The 24,371-nt window shown below is 45.4% G+C and overlaps 2 protein-coding genes across 2 annotated transcripts; both read right to left on the bottom strand.

Annotated features, from left to right (window-relative positions):
- Window positions 1–20: 20 nt before the first annotated feature.
- LOC146247196 (uncharacterized) lies at window positions 21–5,212 on the bottom strand. The gene is made up of 10 exons (XM_084682844.1): window positions 4,287–5,212; window positions 3,934–4,122; window positions 3,430–3,618; window positions 2,929–3,114; window positions 2,425–2,613; window positions 1,924–2,109; window positions 1,420–1,608; window positions 919–1,104; window positions 415–603; window positions 21–99 (listed from the first exon to the last, which is right to left on the bottom strand). Exons 1-10 carry the CDS (start codon window positions 5,210–5,212, stop codon window positions 21–23), a joined length of 2,508 nt encoding a protein of 835 aa, XP_084538970.1.
- A 169-nt stretch (window positions 5,213–5,381) lies between these two features.
- Window positions 5,382–23,531, bottom strand: LOC146247195 (mucin-2-like). The gene is made up of 40 exons (XM_084682843.1): window positions 23,484–23,531; window positions 19,861–20,156; window positions 19,616–19,730; window positions 19,354–19,444; window positions 19,077–19,183; window positions 18,723–18,939; window positions 18,425–18,550; window positions 18,164–18,281; window positions 17,707–17,845; window positions 17,346–17,456; window positions 17,170–17,239; window positions 16,887–17,024; window positions 16,631–16,795; window positions 16,062–16,156; window positions 15,659–15,785; window positions 15,230–15,485; window positions 15,083–15,135; window positions 14,794–14,894; window positions 14,287–14,438; window positions 13,786–13,924; window positions 13,577–13,687; window positions 13,304–13,483; window positions 12,781–13,020; window positions 12,449–12,605; window positions 12,211–12,339; window positions 11,953–12,100; window positions 11,342–11,376; window positions 11,098–11,283; window positions 10,910–11,014; window positions 10,546–10,651; window positions 9,928–10,092; window positions 9,424–9,612; window positions 8,942–9,108; window positions 8,440–8,587; window positions 7,936–8,124; window positions 7,457–7,620; window positions 6,955–7,102; window positions 6,451–6,639; window positions 5,928–6,135; window positions 5,382–5,549 (listed from the first exon to the last, which is right to left on the bottom strand). Exons 1-40 carry the CDS (start codon window positions 23,529–23,531, stop codon window positions 5,382–5,384), a joined length of 5,796 nt encoding a protein of 1,931 aa, XP_084538969.1.
- Between the last annotated feature and the right edge of the window lie 840 nt (window positions 23,532–24,371).

The raw sequence follows: 24,371 nt of genomic DNA, 5'->3' as shown, positions 1-24,371 counted from the left end.
GAGTAGTTGTCCTTGTACTTTTAGGGGGAGTTGTTGTAGTTGTAGGTGGTGTTGTAGTTGTAGTGGGAGTTGGTGTTGTAGGCTTGGTTGTGGTGGTAACTGTGGTTGGGGTAGGTGTAGGTCCACAATCACAACACTGGACTCGGATCTCATAGTCGAAGCACTCTTGCAGAAGTCCTTGCATATTGTTTTGACAAATGAGTCCAACAGTTGGGCTGCAGGTCACATCTTGTCCAAGCTGAGAGATTGTAAGACCCGGATACTGTTTTGCTCTACATTCAACGGCCTTTGGCGAGGAGCAGATGTGATAACCAGCACCAATGATCTTCTTTATGGACTCATTATCTCCCCCCTCAGAGCCAGGAGTAGGCTGGCCGAGGTTGATCCAGTCTGACCATTGACAAGTGGTCGTGCCAGAGCATGGTGTTGTTGTAACTGGGGTTGCTGGAGTGGTTGTGGATTGAGTTGTAGGTGATGTAGTGGTTGTGGGTGTAGTACTTGTAGGAGTAGTTGTCCTTGTACTTGTAGGGGGACTTGTTGTAGTTGTGGGTGGTGTTGTAGTTGTAGTGGGAGTTGGTGTTGTAGGCTTGGTTGTGGTGGTAACTGTGGTTGGGGTAGGTGTAGGTCCACAATCACAACACTGGACTCGGATCTCATAGTCGAAGCACTCTTGCAGAAGTCCTTGCATATTGTTTTGACAAATGAGTCCAACAGTTGGGCTGCAGGTCACATCTTGTCCAAGCTGAGAGATTGTAAGACCCGGATACTGTTTTGCTCTACATTCAACGGCCTTTGGCGAGGAGCAGATGTGATAACCAGCACCAATGATCTTCTTTATGGACTCATTATCTCCCCCCTCAGAGCCAGGAGTAGGCTGGCCGAGGTTGATCCAGTCTGACCATTGACAAGTGGTCGTGCCAGAGCATGGTGTTGTTGTAACTGGGGTTGCTGGAGTGGTTGTGGATTGAGTTGTAGGTGATGTAGTGGTTGTGGGTGTAGTACTTGTAGGAGTAGTTGTCGTACTTGTAGGGGGAGTTGTTGTAGTTGTAGGGGGTGTTGTAGTTGTAGTGGGAGTTGGTGTTGTAGGCTTGGTTGTGGTGGTAACTGTGGTTGGGGTAGGTGTAGGTCCACAATCACAACACTGGACTCGGATCTCATAGTCGAAGCACTCTTGCAGAAGTCCTTGCATATTGTTTTGACAAATGAGTCCAACAGTTGGGCTGCAGGTCACATCTTGTCCAAGCTGAGAGATCGTAAGACCCGGATACTGTTTTGCTCTACATTCAACGGCCTTTGGCGAGGAGCAGATGTGATAACCAGCACCAATGATCTTCTTTATGGACTCATTATCTCCCCCCTCAGAGCCAGGAGTAGGCTGGCCGAGGTTGATCCAGTCTGACCATTGACAAGTGGTCGTGCCAGAGCATGGTGTTGTTGTAACTGGGGTTGCTGGAGTGGTTGTGGATTGAGTTGTAGGTGATGTTGTGGTTGTGGGTGTAGTACTTGTAGGAGTAGTTGTCCTTGTACTTGTAGGGGGACTTGTTGTAGTTGTGGGTGGTGTTGTAGTTGTAGTGGGAGTTGGTGTTGTAGGCTTGGTTGTGGTGGTAACTGTGGTTGGGGTAGGTGTAGGTCCACAATCACAGCACTGGACTCGGATCTCATAGTCGAAGCACTCTTGCAGAAGTCCTTGCATATTGTTTTGACAAATGAGTCCAACAGTTGGGCTGCAGGTCACATCTTGTCCAAGCTGAGAGATTGTAAGACCCGGATACTGTTTTGCTCTACATTCAACGGCCTTTGGCGAGGTGCAGATGTGATAACCAGCACCAATGATCTTCTTTATGGACTCATTATCTCCCCCCTCAGAGCCAGGAGTAGGCTGGCCGAGGTTGATCCAGTCTGACCATTGACAAGTGGTCGTGCCAGAGCATGGTGTTGTTGTAACAGGGGTTGCTGGAGTGGTTGTGGATTGAGTTGTAGGTGATGTAGTGGTTGTGGGTGTAGTACTTGTAGGAGTAGTTGTCGTACTTGTAGGGGGAGTTGTTGTAGTTGTAGGGGGTGTTGTAGTTGTAGTGGGAGTTGGTGTTGTAGGCTTGGTTGTGGTGGTAACTGTGGTTGGGGTAGGTGTAGGTCCACAATCACAACACTGGACTCGGATCTCATAGTCGAAGCACTCTTGCAGAAGTCCTTGCATATTGTTTTGACAAATGAGTCCAACAGTTGGGCTGCAGGTCACATCTTGTCCAAGCTGAGAGATCGTAAGACCCGGATACTGTTTTGCTCTACATTCAACGGCCTTTGGCGAGGAGCAGATGTGATAACCAGCACCAATGATCTTCTTTATGGACTCATTATCTCCCCCCTCAGAGCCAGGAGTAGGCTGGCCGAGGTTGATCCAGTCTGACCATTGACAAGTGGTCGTGCCAGAGCATGGTGTTGTTGTAACTGGGGTTGCTGGAGTGGTTGTGGATTGAGTTGTAGGTGATGTTGTGGTTGTGGGTGTAGTACTTGTAGGAGTAGTTGTCCTTGTACTTGTAGGGGGACTTGTTGTAGTTGTGGGTGGTGTTGTAGTTGTAGTGGGAGTTGGTGTTGTAGGCTTGGTTGTGGTGGTAACTGTGGTTGGGGTAGGTGTAGGTCCACAATCACAGCACTGGACTCGGATCTCATAGTCGAAGCACTCTTGCAGAAGTCCTTGCATATTGTTTTGACAAATGAGTCCAACAGTTGGGCTGCAGGTCACATCTTGTCCAAGCTGAGAGATTGTAAGACCCGGATACTGTTTTGCTCTACATTCAACGGCCTTTGGCGAGGTGCAGATGTGATAACCAGCACCAATGATCTTCTTTATGGACTCATTATCTCCCCCCTCAGAGCCAGGAGTAGGCTGGCCGAGGTTGATCCAGTCTGACCATTGACAAGTGGTCGTGCCAGAGCATGGTGTTGTTGTAACAGGGGTTGCTGGAGTGGTTGTGGATTGAGTTGTAGGTGATGTAGTGGTTGTGGGTGTAGTACTTGTAGGAGTAGTTGTCGTACTTGTAGGGGGAGTTGTTGTAGTTGTAGGGGGTGTTGTAGTTGTAGTGGGAGTTGGTGTTGTAGGCTTGGTTGTGGTGGTAACTGTGGTTGGGGTAGGTGTAGGTCCACAATCACAACACTGGACTCGGATCTCATAGTCGAAGCACTCTTGCAGAAGTCCTTGCATATTGTTTTGACAAATGAGTCCAACAGTTGGGCTGCAGGTCACATCTTGTCCAAGCTGAGAGATCGTAAGACCCGGATACTGTTTTGCTCTACATTCAACGGCCTTTGGCGAGGAGCAGATGTGATAACCAGCATCAATGATCTTCTTTATGGACTCATTATCTCCCCCCTCAGAGCCAGGAGTAGGCTGGCCGAGGTTGATCCAGTCTGACCATTGACAAGTGGTCGTGCCAGAGCATGGTGTTGTTGTAACTGGGGTTGCTGGAGTGGTTGTGGATTGAGTTGTAGGTGATGTTGTGGTTGTGGGTGTAGTACTTGTAGGAGTAGTTGTCCTTGTACTTGTAGGGGGACTTGTTGTAGTTGTGGGTGGTGTTGTAGTTGTAGTGGGAGTTGGTGTTGTAGGCTTGGTTGTGGTGGTAACTGTGGTTGGGGTAGGTGTAGGTCCACAATCACAGCACTGGACTCGGATCTCATAGTCGAAGCACTCTTGCAGAAGTCCTTGCATATTGTTTTGACAAATGAGTCCAACAGTTGGGCTGCAGGTCACATCTTGTCCAAGCTGAGAGATCGTAAGACCCGGATACTGTTTTGCTCTACATTCAACGGCCTTTGGCGAGGAGCAGATGTGATAACCAGCACCAATGATCTTCTTTATGGACTCATTATCTCCCCCCTCAGAGCCAGGAGTAGGCTGGCCGAGGTTGATCCAGTCTGACCATTGACAAGTGGTCGTGCCAGAGCATGGTGTTGTTGTAACTGGGGTTGCTGGAGTGGTTGTGGATTGAGTTGTAGGTGATGTTGTGGTTGTGGGTGTAGTACTTGTAGGAGTAGTTGTCCTTGTACTTGTAGGGGGACTTGTTGTAGTTGTGGGTGGTGTTGTAGTTGTAGTGGGAGTTGGTGTTGTAGGCTTGGTTGTGGTGGTAACTGTGGTTGGGGTAGGTGTAGGTCCACAATCACAGCACTGGACTCGGATCTCATAGTCGAAGCACTCTTGCAGAAGTCCTTGCATATTGTTTTGACAAATGAGTCCAACAGTTGGGCTGCAGGTCACATCTTGTCCAAGCTGAGAGATTGTAAGACCCGGATACTGTTTTGCTCTACATTCAACGGCCTTTGGCGAGGTGCAGATGTGATAACCAGCACCAATGATCTTCTTTATGGACTCATTATCTCCCCCCTCAGAGCCAGGAGTAGGCTGGCCGAGGTTGATCCAGTCTGACCATTGACAAGTGGTCGTGCCAGAGCATGGTGTTGTTGTAACAGGGGTTGCTGGAGTGGTTGTGGATTGAGTTGTAGGTGATGTAGTGGTTGTGGGTGTAGTACTTGTAGGAGTAGTTGTCGTACTTGTAGGGGGAGTTGTTGTAGTTGTAGGGGGTGTTGTAGTTGTAGTGGGAGTTGGTGTTGTAGGCTTGGTTGTGGTGGTAACTGTGGTTGGGGTAGGTGTAGGTCCACAATCACAACACTGGACTCGGATCTCATAGTCGAAGCACTCTTGCAGAAGTCCTTGCATATTGTTTTGACAAATGAGTCCAACAGTTGGGCTGCAGGTCACATCTTGTCCAAGCTGAGAGATCGTAAGACCCGGATACTGTTTTGCTCTACATTCAACGGCCTTTGGCGAGGAGCAGATGTGATAACCAGCATCAATGATCTTCTTTATGGACTCATTATCTCCCCCCTCAGAGCCAGGAGTAGGCTGGCCGAGGTTGATCCAGTCTGACCATTGACAAGTGGTCGTGCCAGAGCATGGTGTTGTTGTAACTGGGGTTGCTGGAGTGGTTGTGGATTGAGTTGTAGGTGATGTTGTGGTTGTGTGTGTAGTACTTGTAGGAGTAGTTGTCCTTGTACTTGTAGGGGGACTTGTTGTAGTTGTGGGTGGTGTTGTAGTTGTAGTGGGAGTTGGTGTTGTAGGCTTGGTTGTGGTGGTAACTGTGGTTGGGGTAGGTGTAGGTCCACAATCACAGCACTGGACTCGGATCTCATAGTCGAAGCACTCTTGCAGAAGTCCTTGCATATTGTTTTGACAAATGAGTCCAACAGTTGGGCTGCAGGTCACATCTTGTCCAAGCTGAGAGATTGTAAGACCCGGATACTGTTTTGCTCTACATTCAACGGCCTTTGGCGAGGAGCAGATGTGATAACCAGCACCAATGATCTTCTTTATGGACTCATTATCTCCCCCCTCAGAGCCAGGAGTAGGCTGGCCGAGGTTGATCCAGTCTGACCATTGACAAGTGGTCGTGCCAGAGCATGGTGTTGTTGTAACTGGGGTTGCTGGAGTGGTTGTGGATTGAGTTGTAGGTGATGTAGTGGTTGTGGGTGTAGTACTTGTAGGAGTAGTTGTCCTTGTACTTGTAGGGGGAGTTGTTGTAGTTGTAGGGGGTGTTGTAGTTGTAGTGGGAGTTGGTGTTTTAGGCTTGGTTGTGGTGGTAACTGTGGTTGGGGTAGGTGTAGGTCCACAATCACAACACTGGACTCGGATTTCATAGTCGAAGCACTCTTGCAGAAGTCCTTGCATATTGTTTTGACAAATGAGTCCAACAGTTGGGCTGCAGGTCACATCTTGTCCAAGCTGAGAGATTGTAAGACCCGGATACTGTTTTGCTCTACATTCAACGGCCTTTGGCGAGGTGCAGATGTGATAACCAGCACCAATGATCTTCTTTATGGACTCATTATCTCCCCCCTCAGAGCCAGGAGTAGGCTGGCCGAGGTTGATCCAGTCTGACCATTGACAAGTGGTCGTGCCAGAGCATGGTGTTGTTGTAACTGGGGTTGCTGGAGTGGTTGTGGATTGAGTTGTAGGTGATGTTGTCGTTGTAGGTGTAGTACTTGTAGGAGTAGTTGTCCTTGTACTTGTAGGGGGACTTGTTGTAGTTGTAGGTGGTGTTGTAGTTGTAGTGGGAGTTGGTGTTGTAGGCTTGGTTGTGGTGGTAACTGTGGTTGGGGTAGGTGTAGGTCCACAATCACAACACTGGACTCGGATCTCATAGTCGAAGCACTCTTGCAGAAGTCCTTGCATATTGTTTTGACAAATGAGTCCAACAGTTGGGCTGCAGGTCACATCTTGTCCAAGCTGAGAGATTGTAAGACCCGGATACTGTTTTGCTCTACATTCAACGGCCTTTGGCGAGGAGCAGATGTGATAACCAGCACCAATGATCTTCTTTATGGACTCATTATCTCCCCCCTCAGAGCCAGGAGTAGGCTGGCCGAGGTTGATCCAGTCTGACCATTGACAAGTGGTCGTGCCAGAGCATGGTGTTGTTGTAACTGGGGTTGCTGGAGTGGTTGTGGATTGAGTTGTAGGTGATGTTGTGGTTGTGGGTGTAGTACTTGTAGGAGTAGTTGTCCTTGTACTTGTAGGGGGACTTGTTGTAGTTGTAGGGGGTGTTGTAGTTGTAGTGGGAGTTGGTGTTGTAGGCTTGGTTGTGGTGGTAACTGTGGTTGGGGTAGGTGTAGGTCCACAATCACAACACTGGACTCGGATCTCATAGTCGAAGCACTCTTGCAGAAGTCCTTGCATATTGTTTTGACAAATGAGTCCAACAGTTGGGCTGCAGGTCACATCTTGTCCAAGCTGAGAGATCGTAAGACCCGGATACTGTTTTGCTCTACATTCAACGGCCTTTGGCGAGGAGCAGATGTGATAACCAGCACCAATGATCTTCTTTATGGACTCATTATCTCCCCCCTCAGAGCCAGGAGTAGGCTGGCCGAGGTTGATCCAGTCTGACCATTGACAAGTGGATGTGCCAGAGCATGGTGTTGTTGTAACTGGGGTTGCTGGAGTGGTTGTGGATTGAGTTGTAGGTGATGTTGTCGTTGTGGGTGTAGTACTTGTAGGGGGAGTTGTTGTAGTTGTAGGGGGTGTTGTAGTTGTAGTGGGAGTTGGTGTTGTAGGCTTGGTTGTGGTGGTAACCGTGGTTGGGGTAGGTGTAGGTCCACAATCACAGCACTGGACTCGGATCTCATAGTCGAAGCACTCTTGCAGAAGTCCTTGCATATTGTTTTGACAAATGAGTCCAACAGTTGGGCTGCAGGTCACATCTTGTCCAAGCTGAGAGATTGTAAGACTCGGATACTGTTTTGCTCTACATTCAACGGCCTTTGGCGAGGAGCAGATGTGATAACCAGCACCAATGATCTTCTTTATGGACTCATTATCTCCCCCCTCAGAGCCAGGAGTAGGCTGGCCGAGGTTGATCCAGTCTGACCATTGACAAGTGGTCGTGCCAGAGCATGGTGTTGTTGTAACTGGAGTTGCTGGAGTGGTTGTGGATTGAGTTGTAGGTGATGTTGTGGTTGTGGGTGTAGTACTTGTAGGAGTAGTTGTCGTACTTGTAGGGGGAGTTGTTGTAGTTGTAGGGGGTGTTGTAGTTGTAGTGGGAGTTGGTGTTGTAGGCTTGGTTGTGGTGGTAACTGTGGTTGGGGTAGGTGTAGGTCCACAATCACAACACTGGACTCGGATCTCATAGTCGAAGCACTCTTGCAGAAGTCCTTGCATATTGTTTTGACAAATGAGTCCAACAGTTGGGCTGCAGGTCACATCTTGTCCAAGCTGAGAGATCGTAAGACCCGGATACTGTTTTGCTCTACATTCAACGGCCTTTGGCGAGGAGCAGATGTGATAACCAGCACCAATGATCTTCTTTATGGACTCATTATCTCCCCCCTCAGAGCCAGGAGTAGGCTGGCCGAGGTTGATCCAGTCTGACCATTGACAAGTGGTCGTGCCAGAGCATGGTGTTGTTGTAACTGGGGTTGCTGGAGTGGTTGTGGATTGAGTTGTAGGTGATGTTGTCGTTGTGGGTGTAGTACTTGTAGGAGTAGTTGTCCTTGTACTTGTAGGGGGACTTGTTGTAGTTGTAGGGGGTGTTGTAGTTGTAGTGGGAGTTGGTGTTGTAGGCTTGGTTGTGGTGGTAACTGTGGTTGGGGTAGGTGTAGGTCCACAATCACAACACTGGACTCGGATCTCATAGTCGAAGCACTCTTGCAGAAGTCCTTGCATATTGTTTTGACAAATGAGTCCAACAGTTGGGCTGCAGGTCACATCTTGTCCAAGCTGAGAGATTGTAAGACCCGGATACTGTTTTGCTCTACATTCAACGGCCTTTGGCGAGGAGCAGATGTGATAACCAGCACCAATGATCTTCTTTATGGACTCATTATCTCCCCCCTCAGAGCCAGGAGTAGGCTGGCCGAGGTTGATCCAGTCTGACCATTGACAAGTGGATGTGCCAGAGCATGGTGTTGTTGTAACTGGGGTTGCTGGAGTGGTTGTGGATTGAGTTGTAGGTGATGTTGTCGTTGTGGGTGTAGTACTTGTAGGGGGAGTTGTTGTAGTTGTAGGGGGTGTTGTAGTTGTAGTGGGAGTTGGTGTTGTAGGCTTGGTTGTGGTGGTAACCGTGGTTGGGGTAGGTGTAGGTCCACAATCACAGCACTGGACTCGGATCTCATAGTCGAAGCACTCTTGCAGAAGTCCTTGCATATTGTTTTGACAAATGAGTCCAACAGTTGGGCTGCAGGTCACATCTTGTCCAAGCTGAGAGATCGTAAGACCCGGATACTGTTTTGCTCTACATTCAACGGCCTTTGGCGAGGAGCAGATGTGATAACCAGCACCAATGATCTTCTTTATGGACTCATTATCTCCCCCCTCAGAGCCAGGAGTAGGCTGGCCGAGGTTGATCCAGTCTGACCATTGACAAGTGGTCGTGCCAGAGCATGGTGTTGTTGTAACTGGGGTTGCTGGAGTGGTTGTGGATTGAGTTGTAGGTGATGTTGTGGTTGTGGGTGTAGTACTTGTAGGAGTAGTTGTCCTTGTACTTGTAGGGGGACTTGTTGTAGTTGTGGGTGGTGTTGTAGTTGTAGTGGGAGTTGGTGTTGTAGGCTTGGTTGTGGTGGTAACTGTGGTTGGGGTAGGTGTAGGTCCACAATCACAGCACTGGACTCGGATCTCATAGTCGAAGCACTCTTGCAGAAGTCCTTGCATATTGTTTTGACAAATGAGTCCAACAGTTGGGCTGCAGGTCACATCTTGTCCAAGCTGAGAGATTGTAAGACCCGGATACTGTTTTGCTCTACATTCAACGGCCTTTGGCGAGGTGCAGATGTGATAACCAGCACCAATGATCTTCTTTATGGACTCATTATCTCCCCCCTCAGAGCCAGGAGTAGGCTGGCCGAGGTTGATCCAGTCTGACCATTGACAAGTGGTCGTGCCAGAGCATGGTGTTGTTGTAACTGGGGTTGCTGGAGTGGTTGTGGATTGAGTTGTAGGTGATGTAGTGGTTGTGGGTGTAGTACTTGTAGGAGTAGTTGTCCTTGTACTTGTAGGGGGAGTTGTTGTAGTTGTAGGGGGTGTTGTAGTTGTAGTGGGAGTTGGTGTTGTAGGCTTGGTTGTGGTGGTAACTGTGGTTGGGGTAGGTGTAGGTCCACAATCACAACACTGGACTCGGATCTCATAGTCGAAGCACTCTTGCAAAAGTCCTTGCATATTGTTTTGACAAATGAGTCCAACAGTTGGGCTGCAGGTCACATCTTGTCCAAGCTGAGAGATTGTAAGACCCGGATACTGTTTTGCTCTACATTCAACGGCCTTTGGCGAGGAGCAGATGTGATAACCAGCACCAATGATCTTCTTTATGGACTCATTATCTCCCCCCTCAGAGCCAGGAGTAGGCTGGCCGAGGTTGATCCAGTCTGACCATTGACAAGTGGTCGTGCCAGAGCATGGTGTTGTTGTAACTGGGGTTGCTGGAGTGGTTGTGGATTGAGTTGTAGGTGATGTTGTCGTTGTGGGTGTAGTACTTGTAGGGGGAGTTGTTGTAGTTGTAGGGGGTGTTGTAGTTGTAGTGGGAGTTGGTGTTATAGGCTTGATTGTGGTGGTAACTGTGGTGGGGGTAGGTGTAGGTCCACAATCACAACACTGGACTCGGATCTCATAGTCGAAGCACTCTTGCAGAAGTCCTTGCATATTGTTTTGACAAATGAGTCCAACAGTTGGGCTGCAGGTCACATCTTGTCCAAGCTGAGAGATCGTAAGACCCGGATACTGTTTTGCTCTACATTCAACAGCCTTTGGCGAGGAGCAGATCTGATAACCAGCACCAATGATCTTCTTTATGGACTCATTATCTCCCCCCTCAGAGCCAGGAGTAGGCTGGCCGAGGTTGATCCAGTCTGACCATTGACAAGTGGTCGTGCCAGAGCATGGTGTAGTTGTAACTGGGGTTGCTGGAGTGGTTGTCGATTGTGTTGTAGGTGATGTTGTCGTTGTGGGTGTAGTACTTGTAGGGGGAGGTGTAGTCATTGGAGGAGTTGTAGTTGTAGGAGAAGTTTTACTTGTCGGATTGGTTGTGGATGGAGTTGTGGTTGATGTTGTTGTTGATGGTGTTGAAGGGGGAGATGTAGTTGAACACTCCACTGTCTTGCAGCATTTCAAATTTACCTCATAGTCAAGACATATTGGAGGGATACCTTGATCTACATTCTTGCAAATTAATCCAACTTCAGTGTTACATTCTATATTCTGGTGCAGTTCACTTATTGGAACCCCTGGGTATCGCGCTGCTTGACACTTGATCGCCTCTGGCTTCTCACATACATGTTTTCCAGCTTCTCTGAGACGTTTTATTGATTCATTATCACCTCCTTCTGGACCATATTGTGGGTATTCCACATTGAGCCAGCCAGACCAATCGCATACCTGGCAGGGTTTTGGTTGTTTTGTGGTTGAGATAGTTGTTGATGTTGTAGTTGTTGTCACATGTGATGTTGGCAGAGTCGGCGGAGGTTTGGATGTACAGAGGTCCTCATCACAACAGAGGACACGCACTTGGTAGTTGAAGCAGAGAGGGAGAGGTCCTGACTGGTCCTCGTTTCTACAGGTCAGACCTTTAGCAATATCACACTGCACCACCTGCCCAATGTGCTCAATGCTGACGTTTGGAAACTTCTCAGCTCTGCACTGAATCTGGCTCGGTTGATCACAGATTTTGTATCCTTCTGCTCTGAGGTTCTTGTATGTTTCAGAGTCTCCTCCTGGAGTTCCCAGTGTGGGGAATGTGGTGTCATACCAAACTGACCACACACAGGGATGTCCACACGTCGTAAAAGAAGTAGGTGTCTCAGTTTGTACTGTGGTCTGGGGTGAAGTTGTTGTTGTCATTGATGCTGTGGATAAAAAAACAAGAGTGTGTTCATAAATATAAAGCTTACAATGTAGACTGATAATAACAATATTCGTGTTATTTGGACATTATACATACTACTCCTTCACCTACCTGTTGAGAAAGTGAAAACACTTGTTGGAGTGACAGTGGGGGTAGATACAGTCGTGGGAGAAGGCGTGGTTGGGCAATTGATGGTCCTGTTGATTAAACCATTCTCTCCACAAACTGCTATGATGCAGTGGCCATGTCCATCCGTAGTGTTGTAGATGGTGTGTCCAAACGGATATTTGTTCCCATTGTACACACATGTGCAAGCTAATGGGTATGGGATATTGTTTAGAATTGCAATGCAACAGACATTTATAGATGTCAACTACATACCATTCAATTTTTAGCAAATGCATCCATACCTTGGACATCATATTTGCAGACAGTCGTCAATGAAGCACCATCACAAGAGCTTCACAAAAATACAAAACTTTGCTCAGTTATTATTGACAACAGAACGCAGTATACTTTCATTCTAATATTAGCTTCCAGCTACAGTGGGACTACTGAATGGATAGGTAAAACATACCATGTAAAACAGTTATCTGTTGTTGGGACTTTGTCTCCACTGTTGTAGTGTTTCCCATCCTTATAGCAGCCACAGTCTTTCTGCTTCACACACTTCATGGTGTCTTCATCAAAGTAGGGTAGAGTTGGCGGACATTTGGGGTAGCAACCTAAAATAAAATAAAAGCACATAAGTAATGGTACTTTGCTTGGATTTAGAGGTCAGGGGAAGAGTACCGTAGCTAGAGGTAGGGTCTGCATTCATGTGCCCGCTCTGTACCTTCTAGAGGAGGAATCTGAGTGGAGCATGTCCCAGAGGGGTTCCTGCAGGTCTTCATGCAGGGGGATCCACATGGCTTATAGTGCCACTCACATTCACCAGGGGGGTTGTAGTAATCACAGAACAGAGCTGTGAATAATGAACACATGCACTCCATTAGTTCTGTATTCTCACCTGTCTCTTTCCACAGGCTTCATTGCACCCTGACAATTTGAGTCAGGCATGTTTGAAGACGTACGGCATATCTGTGGGGTTCTCCAGGACACACACGCTCCAGCTTCGTTGCAGGCCTCGGCATAAGCAGCCACAGCGGTACAGAAACATTCACAGTCTCCTCCGCTGTCACAAGCACACGAGTCTCGGACGCAGGCATCGTAGAAAGGTGTGGGGTCAACCTACATAATGACAGGTAAGCCATAAAATGTTTGTACATTCAATTAACGACACAATATAAAAGGCCTGATTCTTGTTTTGGGGTATTTAACTTACATTCAAAATGTTCATTTACTAATGAAAATGAATGGGGAGCCTTTGCCTACTGACTGACAGTAATGTATTGAGCAAACTTACATTAGAATGGCAGGCAGAGAACACTTCACTCTGAATGATGCTGCACTGTTTCTGGGACCAGGACTTCCTGTAGGGGTTGGCCGTGCAGGGGCTCCGCTGGACCTTGGCCTCAGGGCAACTGGCAGACACTCTCCAGCTGTTGCCAAAATCCAAAGCATTGACAACACCAGCCTGGCTTCTAGTGGTGAAGTCATTCTTGGCGTTTCCATCATAGTTACCACATAGGCCACATACTTTTCCCTGGAAAGAAATCATGGCAAAATCAGACCAACAGGTAAGCAGACAAGATAGTACATGACTAACAGATACATATCTCAGACAGACAGATAGACAGACAGGCAGGCAGGCAGGCAGGCAGACAGACAAACAGACAGAAATATACTGAATGTGCAACCTCATTCCCATCCTAATAGTGTCCAATAAAACATAGCATCAAGGATGATGTTGCTTACGCCCCTTGCACAGAAGTCATAAAGGAGGTAATTGCTCAATGCTGGAAGCTGAGCTTCATGTCTAAACTCACCTTGAACTGTGGACTGAGCTTGATGAACATGCTTGTCTTCTTGTCCCACATGAGGATGAGGCCGTTGTTGGCCTCTATAACCAGGTAGATCCCCATGGTGTAGATCTGGTAGGGCACAACCTCCCCAGGTCCTCTCTGGACCACCTGATAGTTTCCTTCTGTCAAAATCAGTTCGGTGTCCTGTAGGAGAGAGCACGCGACTGATCAGGAAAAGCTTTCCGATTTGTATTCCCAGATCGGTGAAACCAAAACTGACAGGCTGAATCTACGAACCCCAAGGAACAGCTTTATGGCCTTGGAGCAAGTGGTGCCTGTGGTTCCACAGGGCACGTTCTCAGTGATGACTCTGAAGCTGCTCTGGTTGTGCTTGCTGCTACAAAAGTCCTGCTCAGGACACACACAACACCCATCACATGAATCATCAGGTTATTGTTGTTTTTCGGGCTCAGTTAGTAATGCAATGGGATTCTTGGTGAGCTTACCTCGGCAAGGGTGTATTCGCAGCTCCCATCAAAAGTGTATCGTCTCCCATCAAAGGTGATGTAGTGTCCTTCTCCATAGACAGAGCACGTGCCATGGCACAGGTTGTCGGTACACTCCCATTTCCTGTCTTTACATGTGCTAGAGGAGGTAAACAGGTTGACTTTGAGTTAGACACAGACATTCAGTACAGAGATGAAAGTCTTCTCATAGAGGTGTTGAATTCCTGAACATAGTTTGGTTATAAACAGATAAGCATGTGTTTACAATAGATAGGTTTAGGCAGATATACAGTGTTTTTTACATACTAAACACATTATGTTCGGACAAACAAGAAGGCTGGATCCCGACAGAGAGCTTAGTTTGATTCAGACCGACTCATTTGATTCTAAAAATTCATACCTGCAGATGTGTTACAAAGATTTAGGGAGACAGGTTGGTTACTGTAGATTCAGACAGACATATATTACACTGACAGAAGATAAGCAAAGACATAGGCTCACCAGGTATTGCAGTCCACTGTGATGCTGTTTCCTGATTGATAGGGAACTCCATTGTGGAAACAGGGGCAAAGATCAGGCTTGATGCAGCCCCCTTTCCCATCAGACAGCAGACCAGATGGACACACACAGCCAGAGATGCACTCTGCACTCACCTGGAATAGGGCATCACAGGTGATAATCAGAATTTACAAACCAAATATGTTTGCAGAGGAACTTGAGGATAAGGGACAGCCCGGTGTCATAAGAAGAGCTTTTAGAAGTCCTTCTTGCCAGTATTCATAAGACTCTATAATGCTTCACTGTGAGCTGGAACACTGGTAATGCTGTTGGGTCACCACTCAATCACCTCCATTCTGGACATTCTTATTCGTGAACTGTAATTAAACTATACCTCATAGAAATGTTAAGCTTTGCTGAATCTTGTTTGGAAGAGATTTTCATGTGTAGTGAATGTATTGTGTATGACGTATGGTTTTCCATATGAACACTGCAGGGTGTGTTACTCACACAGGTCATGTCTTGGGTGTTGCAACTCTTTTGACACTCTGAGCCTTTCGTACCGGGGGCCGCGCTCGAGCAGTTGAAATAAACCATGGGTGCTTGGCATGCTGGGAATATCAAGATCATTTTATGTGATTGCAATAGTTGTCTCTCTGACAAAATCATGTACTTTCAAATGTAGAATAAGAGATTATTATAACACTCAGACAGCATTGTTTTTCAAAGTGGCAGTGTGTAAGAAAGTCTTATGTCAATACAGAGTGGTTGTACTGTAAATACAACACAAAAAACTCACATGGAACATTGTCAGACTCTCCAATACAGTTGAGTTTTCCCTCTTTGCAGGTGCTGAAATGTCAAACAAATATCATGAGGATCTCTCACCGCACAATAAGCATCTCTGACGGCTATGCACTCGCATGTGGGTGTGTGGGTCTCTCACCACATGGCTCCATCCTTGCTGATGACCTGGCTGGGTGGCACCACTGAGCCCTTGTAGTAGCAGGGGCAGCTGGATGGGGCTACGCACTTGCCAGTATCATCCAGGTAGGTTCCCTCAGCACAGACACACCCGGCCACGGACGTGAAGGTGATGGAGCAGGTGGGGTCAGAGTTGCTGTAGCAGTGGCAGGTCCGGCTGCTACTAGTGATGCTGTAGTCATAGACCATAGTACTGGGGCAGGAGCTGGTGTACTTGGCTGTGGAGGGAAATGGCATTGTGTAAGTGTGACAGCCTGAAATCTGAAGGTCTACTTACAAATATTTAAGGAAGGACGTTTGAGTTGCAGAATGAATTGTTTTAGGTACTGTATGTTGTTGGCCTGTTGCACAGGTGTTTCGGGGATGTTGTAAATAGGTGTGTGTAACTCACTGCAGATGGTGTTTCCCCAGTTGTTGAGCATGATCCCTGCAGCAGCACAGGCGTGGACGTAGGAAGAGACAGCAGCACACATGCAGTCCTCACTCTTCTCACAGTTACAGCTGTCATACATGCAGTTCTACGCGGAGAACAGAAAACGTGATTAATTCCTTTAATGTGGATGGTGCAAACATTTGATTATCAATACTTTTATGCGGTTAGGCTATATAATAACATTAATGTTATGCTAGCTTTCTTAGTTGCTATACTTGTAAAATGACAAGCTGAATTAGCTGTAGTAAAGTAGTCTGTGTTTACTGCTGTTTGGCTGTTCTTTAGACTATTGTTAGCCATGCTGTGATAGCTAGCTATGCTAATCTAGTTAGACATCTGAGAGCGCGAAGGAGGGACTCACAGATTTGTAGGAGTCTGGGCTGATCTCTGAGTGACAGGCAGCAAACACACCCTCAGGGTCCGATAGCATGGAGCACCAATGCTGGGCATACTTTTCTGAAAAGACAAAATCACAAACATAGTTTCACACACATTCTGTTCAATTCTGTTACTGGTAAATTGCTCTTGTTGCTAACTTCGACAGTATAGATCATTGAAGAACTATGAAAGACAGCACAAATTATTCTAGTAAGAGTTGTCATTTTTGTTACACTGTTGTTGAGATGTTGCTATTGTTACACCAATCTAACCATCTAAAGTGTTGATTTATGACAAGGAGTGTTCGTTTTACTTGTTTTGACTCTCATTATCATGAATACTCCTGGTACCCTAATAAATTAACTTTGTTGTTTTTGTTATTTGTTATTTTGCCATAAACAAACTTCAGATTTTTAATTTTCTGCTTTATTATCTATAACGTCTATTTGTTCTTCCATATCTCTCCTGTCTTTCAAGCAATGTTCGGAATGCGCCTAGACCTTCTAAATCCGTAGTTTATCCAAAAGGACGGATATTGTCCAGACTGATTACCGTTTTCAAAGCTGAGGCTGCAGGGAGATTCAAAACTGCTCTTGACATCCGGGCAACTCGCGCGGGTCTTCCAGGTGTTGGCAAAGCCCACAGCAGTGCCCTCTCTCAACCCGCTTGCAGTTAGGAAGTCATCTGCTTGGTTGTTGTTGAAGTTTCCACAGAGACCTACCAAAGAAAGGACAGATTTCACACCCAAACCTCCACAGACACACAGACCCTCTACCTCAGATCTAGTAGAAAAACACTAAGGACCTACCTGAGGTCTTGTTGTGCAGGCTCGGGGGTGCAGTGATGTATACCTGCATTATGGGCTGCAACTGTACCTCCAGCAGCAGGCCTACAGAGGTCTGTACCACCAGGAAGGAGGTTGAGGCCCTGAGCACGGTGGCTCCACCTGAGGGTGGGACAGCATTTGCTTGATTTCAACATCATCTTCATCCCAACCATCAACATACACATGATGAGCAGAGCATCATCCACATCATCCTCAACAGCTACATCATTGCCAGCATGAATATATCACCCCTATCAAAGCTTACCAGCAGAGAAGGGAAGTTGAGAGTAGATTCCGTTGACAAAGACTTTCCCACTAGGTTGTATGAAGATTACCTGCACACGAAGGATGAATTACATGAATACCCTTATTGATATTCTACTCATATTCTCGTTAATATTCAAACATTGCATTTCAGGATATTAGGGTCAATGTCCTTACAGTTGATCCTCCAGAGAGAGCCAGGGTCACAGCCTTCAAGGATGTTTCACTTTCAGAAAGACCGTTTTGTTCCAGATCTCCAAGGACAACAAACTGCTGTCCATCAGAGTCCTGCGACATACAAAATCCAATATTTCAGAACAGGATAACCATGCTTTGAACAAAACACGAGTGACATAAACACAGACACGCGACACAAATAGACTCTTAACATATCAAATTACAAGACAACTATGCAACTTGGAATAGGCCACTGAGAATCTGGCTCAAACAGTTTATCATTCAGGCAGAAATTAGTCTACATAGAGTGATTATTTGCCTCGATAGTGAAGCCTGAACTCTGTAGTGAAGAGTGGCGTACCATAGCCAGCAAGTAAGAGCAGGCTCCATGGAAGGTGTAGAGTTTCCCATCGAAGGTGCTGATGTGAGACCCTCCCTCCACAGAGCACGTCCCTGGACAGTCCTTCTGCTGGCAGCTCCAGTGACCACCAGAACACATGCTACATAGAACAACACAGTGTTATGAGACAGAGGAACACATGCTACATAGAACAACACAGTGTTACGAGACAGAGGAACACATGCTACATAGAACAACACAGTGTTATGAGACAGAGGAACACATGCTACATAGAACAACACAGTGTTATGAGACCAGCAAAGACCTCAGAGATGGTCCTTCTTGCTGTGTGTTGACTTTCCTTGAATGAATAGACCAAATAATGACCGAAATGGAGAGAATAAAAAGTCAGGTAACAACGGTATTTTATCCATGTGTGTCCAGGAGCGCTAAAGAATGAGTCAGGGTGACATCATACCAGTTTTTGCAGGAGCTGGAGTAGGTCTGTCCAGGGGCATAGATGTTGTTGTTGTATCTGCAGGAACACTCAGTCAGAGGGACACAACCTCTGTTGTTGATGTCATCCAGCACAGTGCCTGGTGAAAGGGGGTTGAAGAGTACACAAGTTGAATAAGCACCATTGAACTGGAGTTTGCCACGTAAAACTACTTATTACAAGTCATAATCAGGTCCATAGGTAGACAGAGTTAGTCCTGGGAAATCAGAGAGCTCTGTATACCTGGAGGGCAGAAGCAGCCGTCGGTACAGTGGCTGTCACACATGTGGCTGGTCTGGGGGTTGGAACAGGAGTCAGGACAGGGGTTGCCACATTCCTGGTACACCATGTTGTTGGGACATGACTTTGCTGTGAAAATGAAAATGAAAACTCAATATTCAAAATGATGTCAAACAGACAAATAGCGGTTGTCTAAGCCGATATTTCTGTTAGGACAGTATGGGTATTTGGCTATGTGTGTGTGTGTGTGTCGTGAGTGAACAGGGGTGAGCTGTGCGTAGAATACAGAAGGTTGACTTACGACAGAATTGAGGGGTCCTCCACTGCGTGGGTGTACCTCCTGCATGGACACATTGGCGAGAAAACTCTGACATGGTGTTGCACAGGCAGAACGATTCGGCACTGTTGTTACAATGGCACAAGTCTGCCATGCAGGCTTTGGTGAACGATGCTACATCCAGAAGACCAAGACAGCTGCTGAAGGCTGGGGCTGAAAGGAGCTGCTCACACACTGAAGTCTGCACACACACACACACATGCACACACAGAGGTCACAAATTAGTGTGTTCAAGGTGCCCTATTCTGCAGAGTTTATTGATATGTCAAATTTAATGTAGATTTCAATATTATATTTGTTTTATGACATGTAGGTTACCAGGTTGCCGCAGCTCTCAACGGAGGGAATAGAGGGCTCAGTGCAGCTTTCAGTTGGTCCGTCCATCTTCCAGAAGTTTCCATAGTCTTCGGGGGAAATCTTTACACCTTTGGAAAATTGGAAGGGAATTTTAGTCTTTTACAAAACCGGAACGTTTTGATCTGACTTTGGAAGCTCATAGGACGAGTGCTTGTAATATAGAGCATTAACTCAGATTTCTCCCATTTAATTTCAGGGCACATACATTGGGAGAGCAGAAGATTTTGCCAAAGCTTACCATTGCTATAGAACTCATTCTGAAGTTGAACCCCATTGAAGTCCCCACACAAGCCGCAGGTCTGGTTTCTGTATTTAGCATCAATCTCCACCTAAACATATAACACATAAGGAGATGCAATGCTAATTACAACACAGAACCACCATTCTACAGGTATTGGGTTGTGGTCAAATTTTGTCAGTTGAAACAGTCAAAATATGAGTCTTTCTAAAGTAAATCTAACAATGTTTCTGCAAGGAAATCACACTAAGCATTATCCTACCAAGAGGGAATCATCCTCGTTCCATACAGCGACCAGTCCAAGCTTGGCTTTGACCTTGATGTCGGTGGGAGTTTTGTCAATGAGGATGCCTGATTGGCTGAAAGGCAAGAGCACCCTGGAGAAAGAAGAGCAAGTCATCAAAAACATTAGGAATATGTTTCAGGGTAGAATTGTCCTGCTGTGAAATTACCATTTATTTATTTATTTATTTGTGTTTTCATTTAATGATTGTCCAACAGACTTACACCACGCCGTTGACCAGGATGGAGTCCTTAGAGATCTCCACTGTGGTGCCGTCCAGCTTCATGGTGATCTTGCTGATGGTGGGTATGTTGTTCACCACCTGTCTCCTCATCTGGATGTTAAAGTCCTCATAACTGCTATGACACAGTGAGGTCAGGACATGGTTGCAGGTGGAGGGCAGTTGGAACATATCCCCATCAAATGTCTTGAAGTGGTAGTTGCCCCATGTACTGCAAACTTGTCCATTATGAACTGGGCTCACTCCTGTGGACAAGAAGGGCAACAAGTCAACCAGTGTCTGAAAGATACACGCTAAAATACAATTTAGAATCCAGAAATATATTTCATATGTATTTCTTTTTTTTTTTTTTACTTTTTCTTTGAAATGTAAAACATGCAACAGACATTCTGAGACACAGAACTCTGAGCTCCCACTTAGTAAACCTGGGGGATGCAGCAAACCAGCTCACCTGCAATCTCAGGTGTCCTTGACATTGATGGAAGGATGTTGACTGTGGCCTCTGAAAACAATAGAGATCATCTGAATAAGAAACAGCAAGCTTCCACAACACATTGCTGTGAAATCTTTTGTCCAGTAACTAAAACTGTGTGTAGTGCTCCAACAGGTCCTTCGTTCATCAAACAAATGTTACGCCTTGGTAGAGGCACTGAAAAGCAGGCCTGAACTTTGCCTGATGAGGCACTACGGTTGTCCCAGAAGGTAAACAGCAGAGCCACGGTCTAGGTCTAGAACGTGTCAGGAACTCCAACCTCTCCACCGCACACACACTCTCAATCAAGACCCAGAGGTTTGACCTACCTGTGTAGGAGGACAACAAGCTGCCTGACAAAGTCATCCATATTAACAGCCATGCGAGGGGCCCTAAAGTCCCCATGGCGCTCCTGTGACTGATCATCTGGTGGTTCTCAGGGGATTTGAGAAAGGAGTGGAGACTAAGGCAGGTCTTTATACACTTGGAGGAGTGGCCGCAGACGAGGTGTGGAGTTCAAATCCAAAGCCATTACGAGCGGCCCACACACACCTGTATGCCCACTTCAACACAGACCACATGAGTACACAAACATGTACTTCACAATCACTTTAACATGTGTGTCTGCCAACATAGACTACATGCCTCACTGTGTTTCCGCCTCAGAAAATGGATCCCCACTAGCACCACTTTCTTTCTTCATGTGCTACATCACAAAAGCCCCCCTCTCTCTTTTCATAGATCAGGATGGAACATTCCACTGCTGGAGTACTGTGTATCCTGGGATGCACTTCAAGTTATACTATCTGGTCTTCTATAAAGAAACTAAAAAAACATATTTATACGTATAGACTTCAGTGGCAGCTTGCTCTGTCAGAGGGTCTGATCCTTTGTGTGCAGCACATTGAGAGAGAACATCACTGATTACTGCAGTCATTTATCTAATGGACATATGTTGACATATGGTTTATATGTTGTCGGGTGAATCATTTTCTATCATTTTGGGGAACATGTTATCATCATACATAATTTGTATTTTCTTTCCCGAGGCAGAGATGGAAAATTTGAAAATTGATGTGGTCAGGTTTTAAGATGGGCCTCAAAAATATAATTAAAGTTAAATTAGTTACGAGTATATTTTACTCAAATTTAGGTTCTAATTTGGTTATGAATAGTAATATATTTTTTCCACACATAATGGTAAAAAAAACTAGCTCATTGCCAGTATCAAAGTAAATGATCAGATAAGTAACTAAGTAAGGACGTAAAATAAATAGGAGCATGCAGTTGGGTTAGTAACATGGGTCTGTTTTGGAGTGTTTTAGTTGTTTATCCTTTTGACTCACAATCTTGGCTCTTTGGGGTGTTTCAATATAATGAGCAATTATTTACTCCATCTTTTGTCATGTCAAGTCAAGTGCCTATGTTTTGTTCATTGGTCATGTTATCTCATCTGTTCACCATGAATAATACTCATTGTTATAAAAATCAACTGCCTTTGTCTGCCAAGTCATTTAGCATTGTTGCTTTGAGATTAAAAAGTGCCTTGCAAGTGAGTACTCCATCCTAGCATAATTGGCTAGGGTGCGGCCTGAAACCTCTCATAGTTTCACTATGCACTCATAGGGAATATTGGGTCCTGGCATGGTTGCTGTGTCAGAAGGCTACAGCAAGCTTACAATAAAACATTTTTTTAATGGATCGTCAAATTGTTCTTATTTTGTACATACTGTAAAGTTTGCCACGTACATTATAGATGGGTTGTCTTTACACTGGCATTGAATATTAGTAAGTACACTATAGCCGTATCAGACCATATATGGCCAATTAGCCAAGACCACTTCACGGAGAGGTGTGGTGACTTAATCATGTGTGTGCAAATAGATATCGAATTTGGTGTTCCCTCCGCATGATAAATCACATAATAATTGGCAACTCTCAATTGACCTTTTGCCTCTAACTAACTTAACTGGTCTCTCCCATGAACCTGCGTTGACTAGGCAGGGTAGTGGGGCACTGCCTAAATTAGTCAGCTGTGCCTGTTTTTAAGCAGGATCTGGAATCCTGCTTGTGCCTGTACTTGTCACTTGGGTGACTTGGGTCACTCTTCATTGGACGTTTTCATGTGAATATAATGACTATTTGGGACCAATACATCCATAATCTGATGTAGGCCAGCTCTTGGTCCTTAGGCTGCCAGCTAACTACTGATGTGCCCTCTGAGTCGAACGTCTCCTGAAGAAACTGAAGTAACACCAAGACCACCAGAGTTGGAGAGTCAGTGGAAAACCTGGTGAACTATAATGTATCTAAATGATCTCTACCATAACCTCTCACCTCTCCCCCTCCACCCTCTTAGATGTGCTGAGTCAGTATGGTCAAGGTTCATTAGGTTCATTACTTAGTTTATTGTCATGTGAATTGGCACACATGTTTACACAGAACAATACAAGTATTAAATAACAAAATGTAAAAAACAGAAACATAACAATATGAATTGAACATAAATAAGTTCAATATTAATATAATAATATGGGATAATAAAATGCTTCTACAGGTTCATTAAACCAGGTAAATTCTGATTCTGATTTCTGATTCTAAATACTCCCAAAAAGATGTATATACGTTTTGCAACAAGTATTCACTGGGTTGGGATAGGCATAGCTCAGTAGTACAGTGTCTGACAGAAAAGCCGGAGGTCACAGGTTCAAATCCTCCTGGTATCCATCCTATGTCACTTTAGATCAAAGTTTCAGCTAAAGGAATACATTATTATTTATCAGACACTTTCACCCAAAACAACTTGCAATAAGTATGTTTGTCTTTGAGTTATTGAACTGACAGCACATCCCAGGCAATCATTCCATAAAATCAGCGACATCAGCAATAACAGTTCTAGATATTACACATTCCTTTTAGTCTATCTATGTTTTTCTAATGCTAACAAATGGAGACTGTCTGGTTTAGAGGATCAAAGTACTTACTGACACTAGATGTCAGCATCTCAGCTCAGTCTTTGACAAAGCCCCTTAATTGAAATCAATTAGCATGATGACCTTCAGCTGTGCTCTATACATTGACTCTGCCATATATACCGCTCTTTCGCTGTGATCCAGATTATACCAGGATTTTACCTGAGCCTTTCCAAAGGTCACTTGTGTTTGATTCTGTTTCAGACCCATAGATGCTATTTGACCCTGATTGTGGATTCAGTATTTGGTTTTTCAACTATTGCTTGTCCTTGAATTTTGAGCCTGGGTTCAGTCTTTTTGCCTGTTTACTGAGAGATTTCTTACATCCCCACTTAATGTTTTTGTCTGAAACCAGCTGCCCCATACCTGACACTAGTCACAAAGTCACCCACGTTTATATTTGTGATGTGGTCTATACACATTTGCAGATAGGATAGAGCACACCAATGAACTGCTTGTCCAGGAGATAGTCTTCTAGGTCTAACCAGGTATTTGAATCTGCGTCTCCAGGCTTGTTTGTTTCTGGTACTCGAAATCTCTGGTTGTCCCATTCTGAATCACAAAACCTTGAGTTTTTCCTGTTCTCTGTGTCTCCATACGTCATTCTAAGATCAATTTTTTGATTTGTGGCAGAAGTTATGTCAAGAATGATCTTCCATGTATCTATCTACACATCACCTCCACTGTCAACATTAAGTTTGGAATGCCAATATTTGCATCTCTCGTGCACACTCCAAATTAAACACTTGTGGTACACCACCCCCAGTTTCCCATCCAATAAATACAGTTTTCTGATTCTAATATTTGTCTTTCTTATGCAAATATTTGAGTGCAAGTACCATATCAAATGTACATTGACATAAAAACTTAAAAGGCATTACATTACCATGTTAGGTACAGACGATTCTATGGAAGTGAAGAGGTCTGTCCTTAAACCACTGATCAGTTAACAACCACAAATATAATCATTATCATTTCTTTATTCCTTTATACTGTTTGAAATGTTCTGGATATAATAAACAATGTTTGATCTATATCTTGCAATATTAA

The sequence above is a fragment of the Hypomesus nipponensis genome, chromosome 19 (assembly GCF_054491055.1).
Source record: "Hypomesus nipponensis isolate SF chromosome 19, ASM5449105v1, whole genome shotgun sequence".
NCBI classification, from domain to species: Eukaryota; Metazoa; Chordata; class Actinopteri; order Osmeriformes; family Osmeridae; genus Hypomesus; species Hypomesus nipponensis.
The sequence above is the reverse complement of the archived record's forward strand: the minus strand, read 5'-3'. Positions and strand labels throughout refer to the sequence as shown.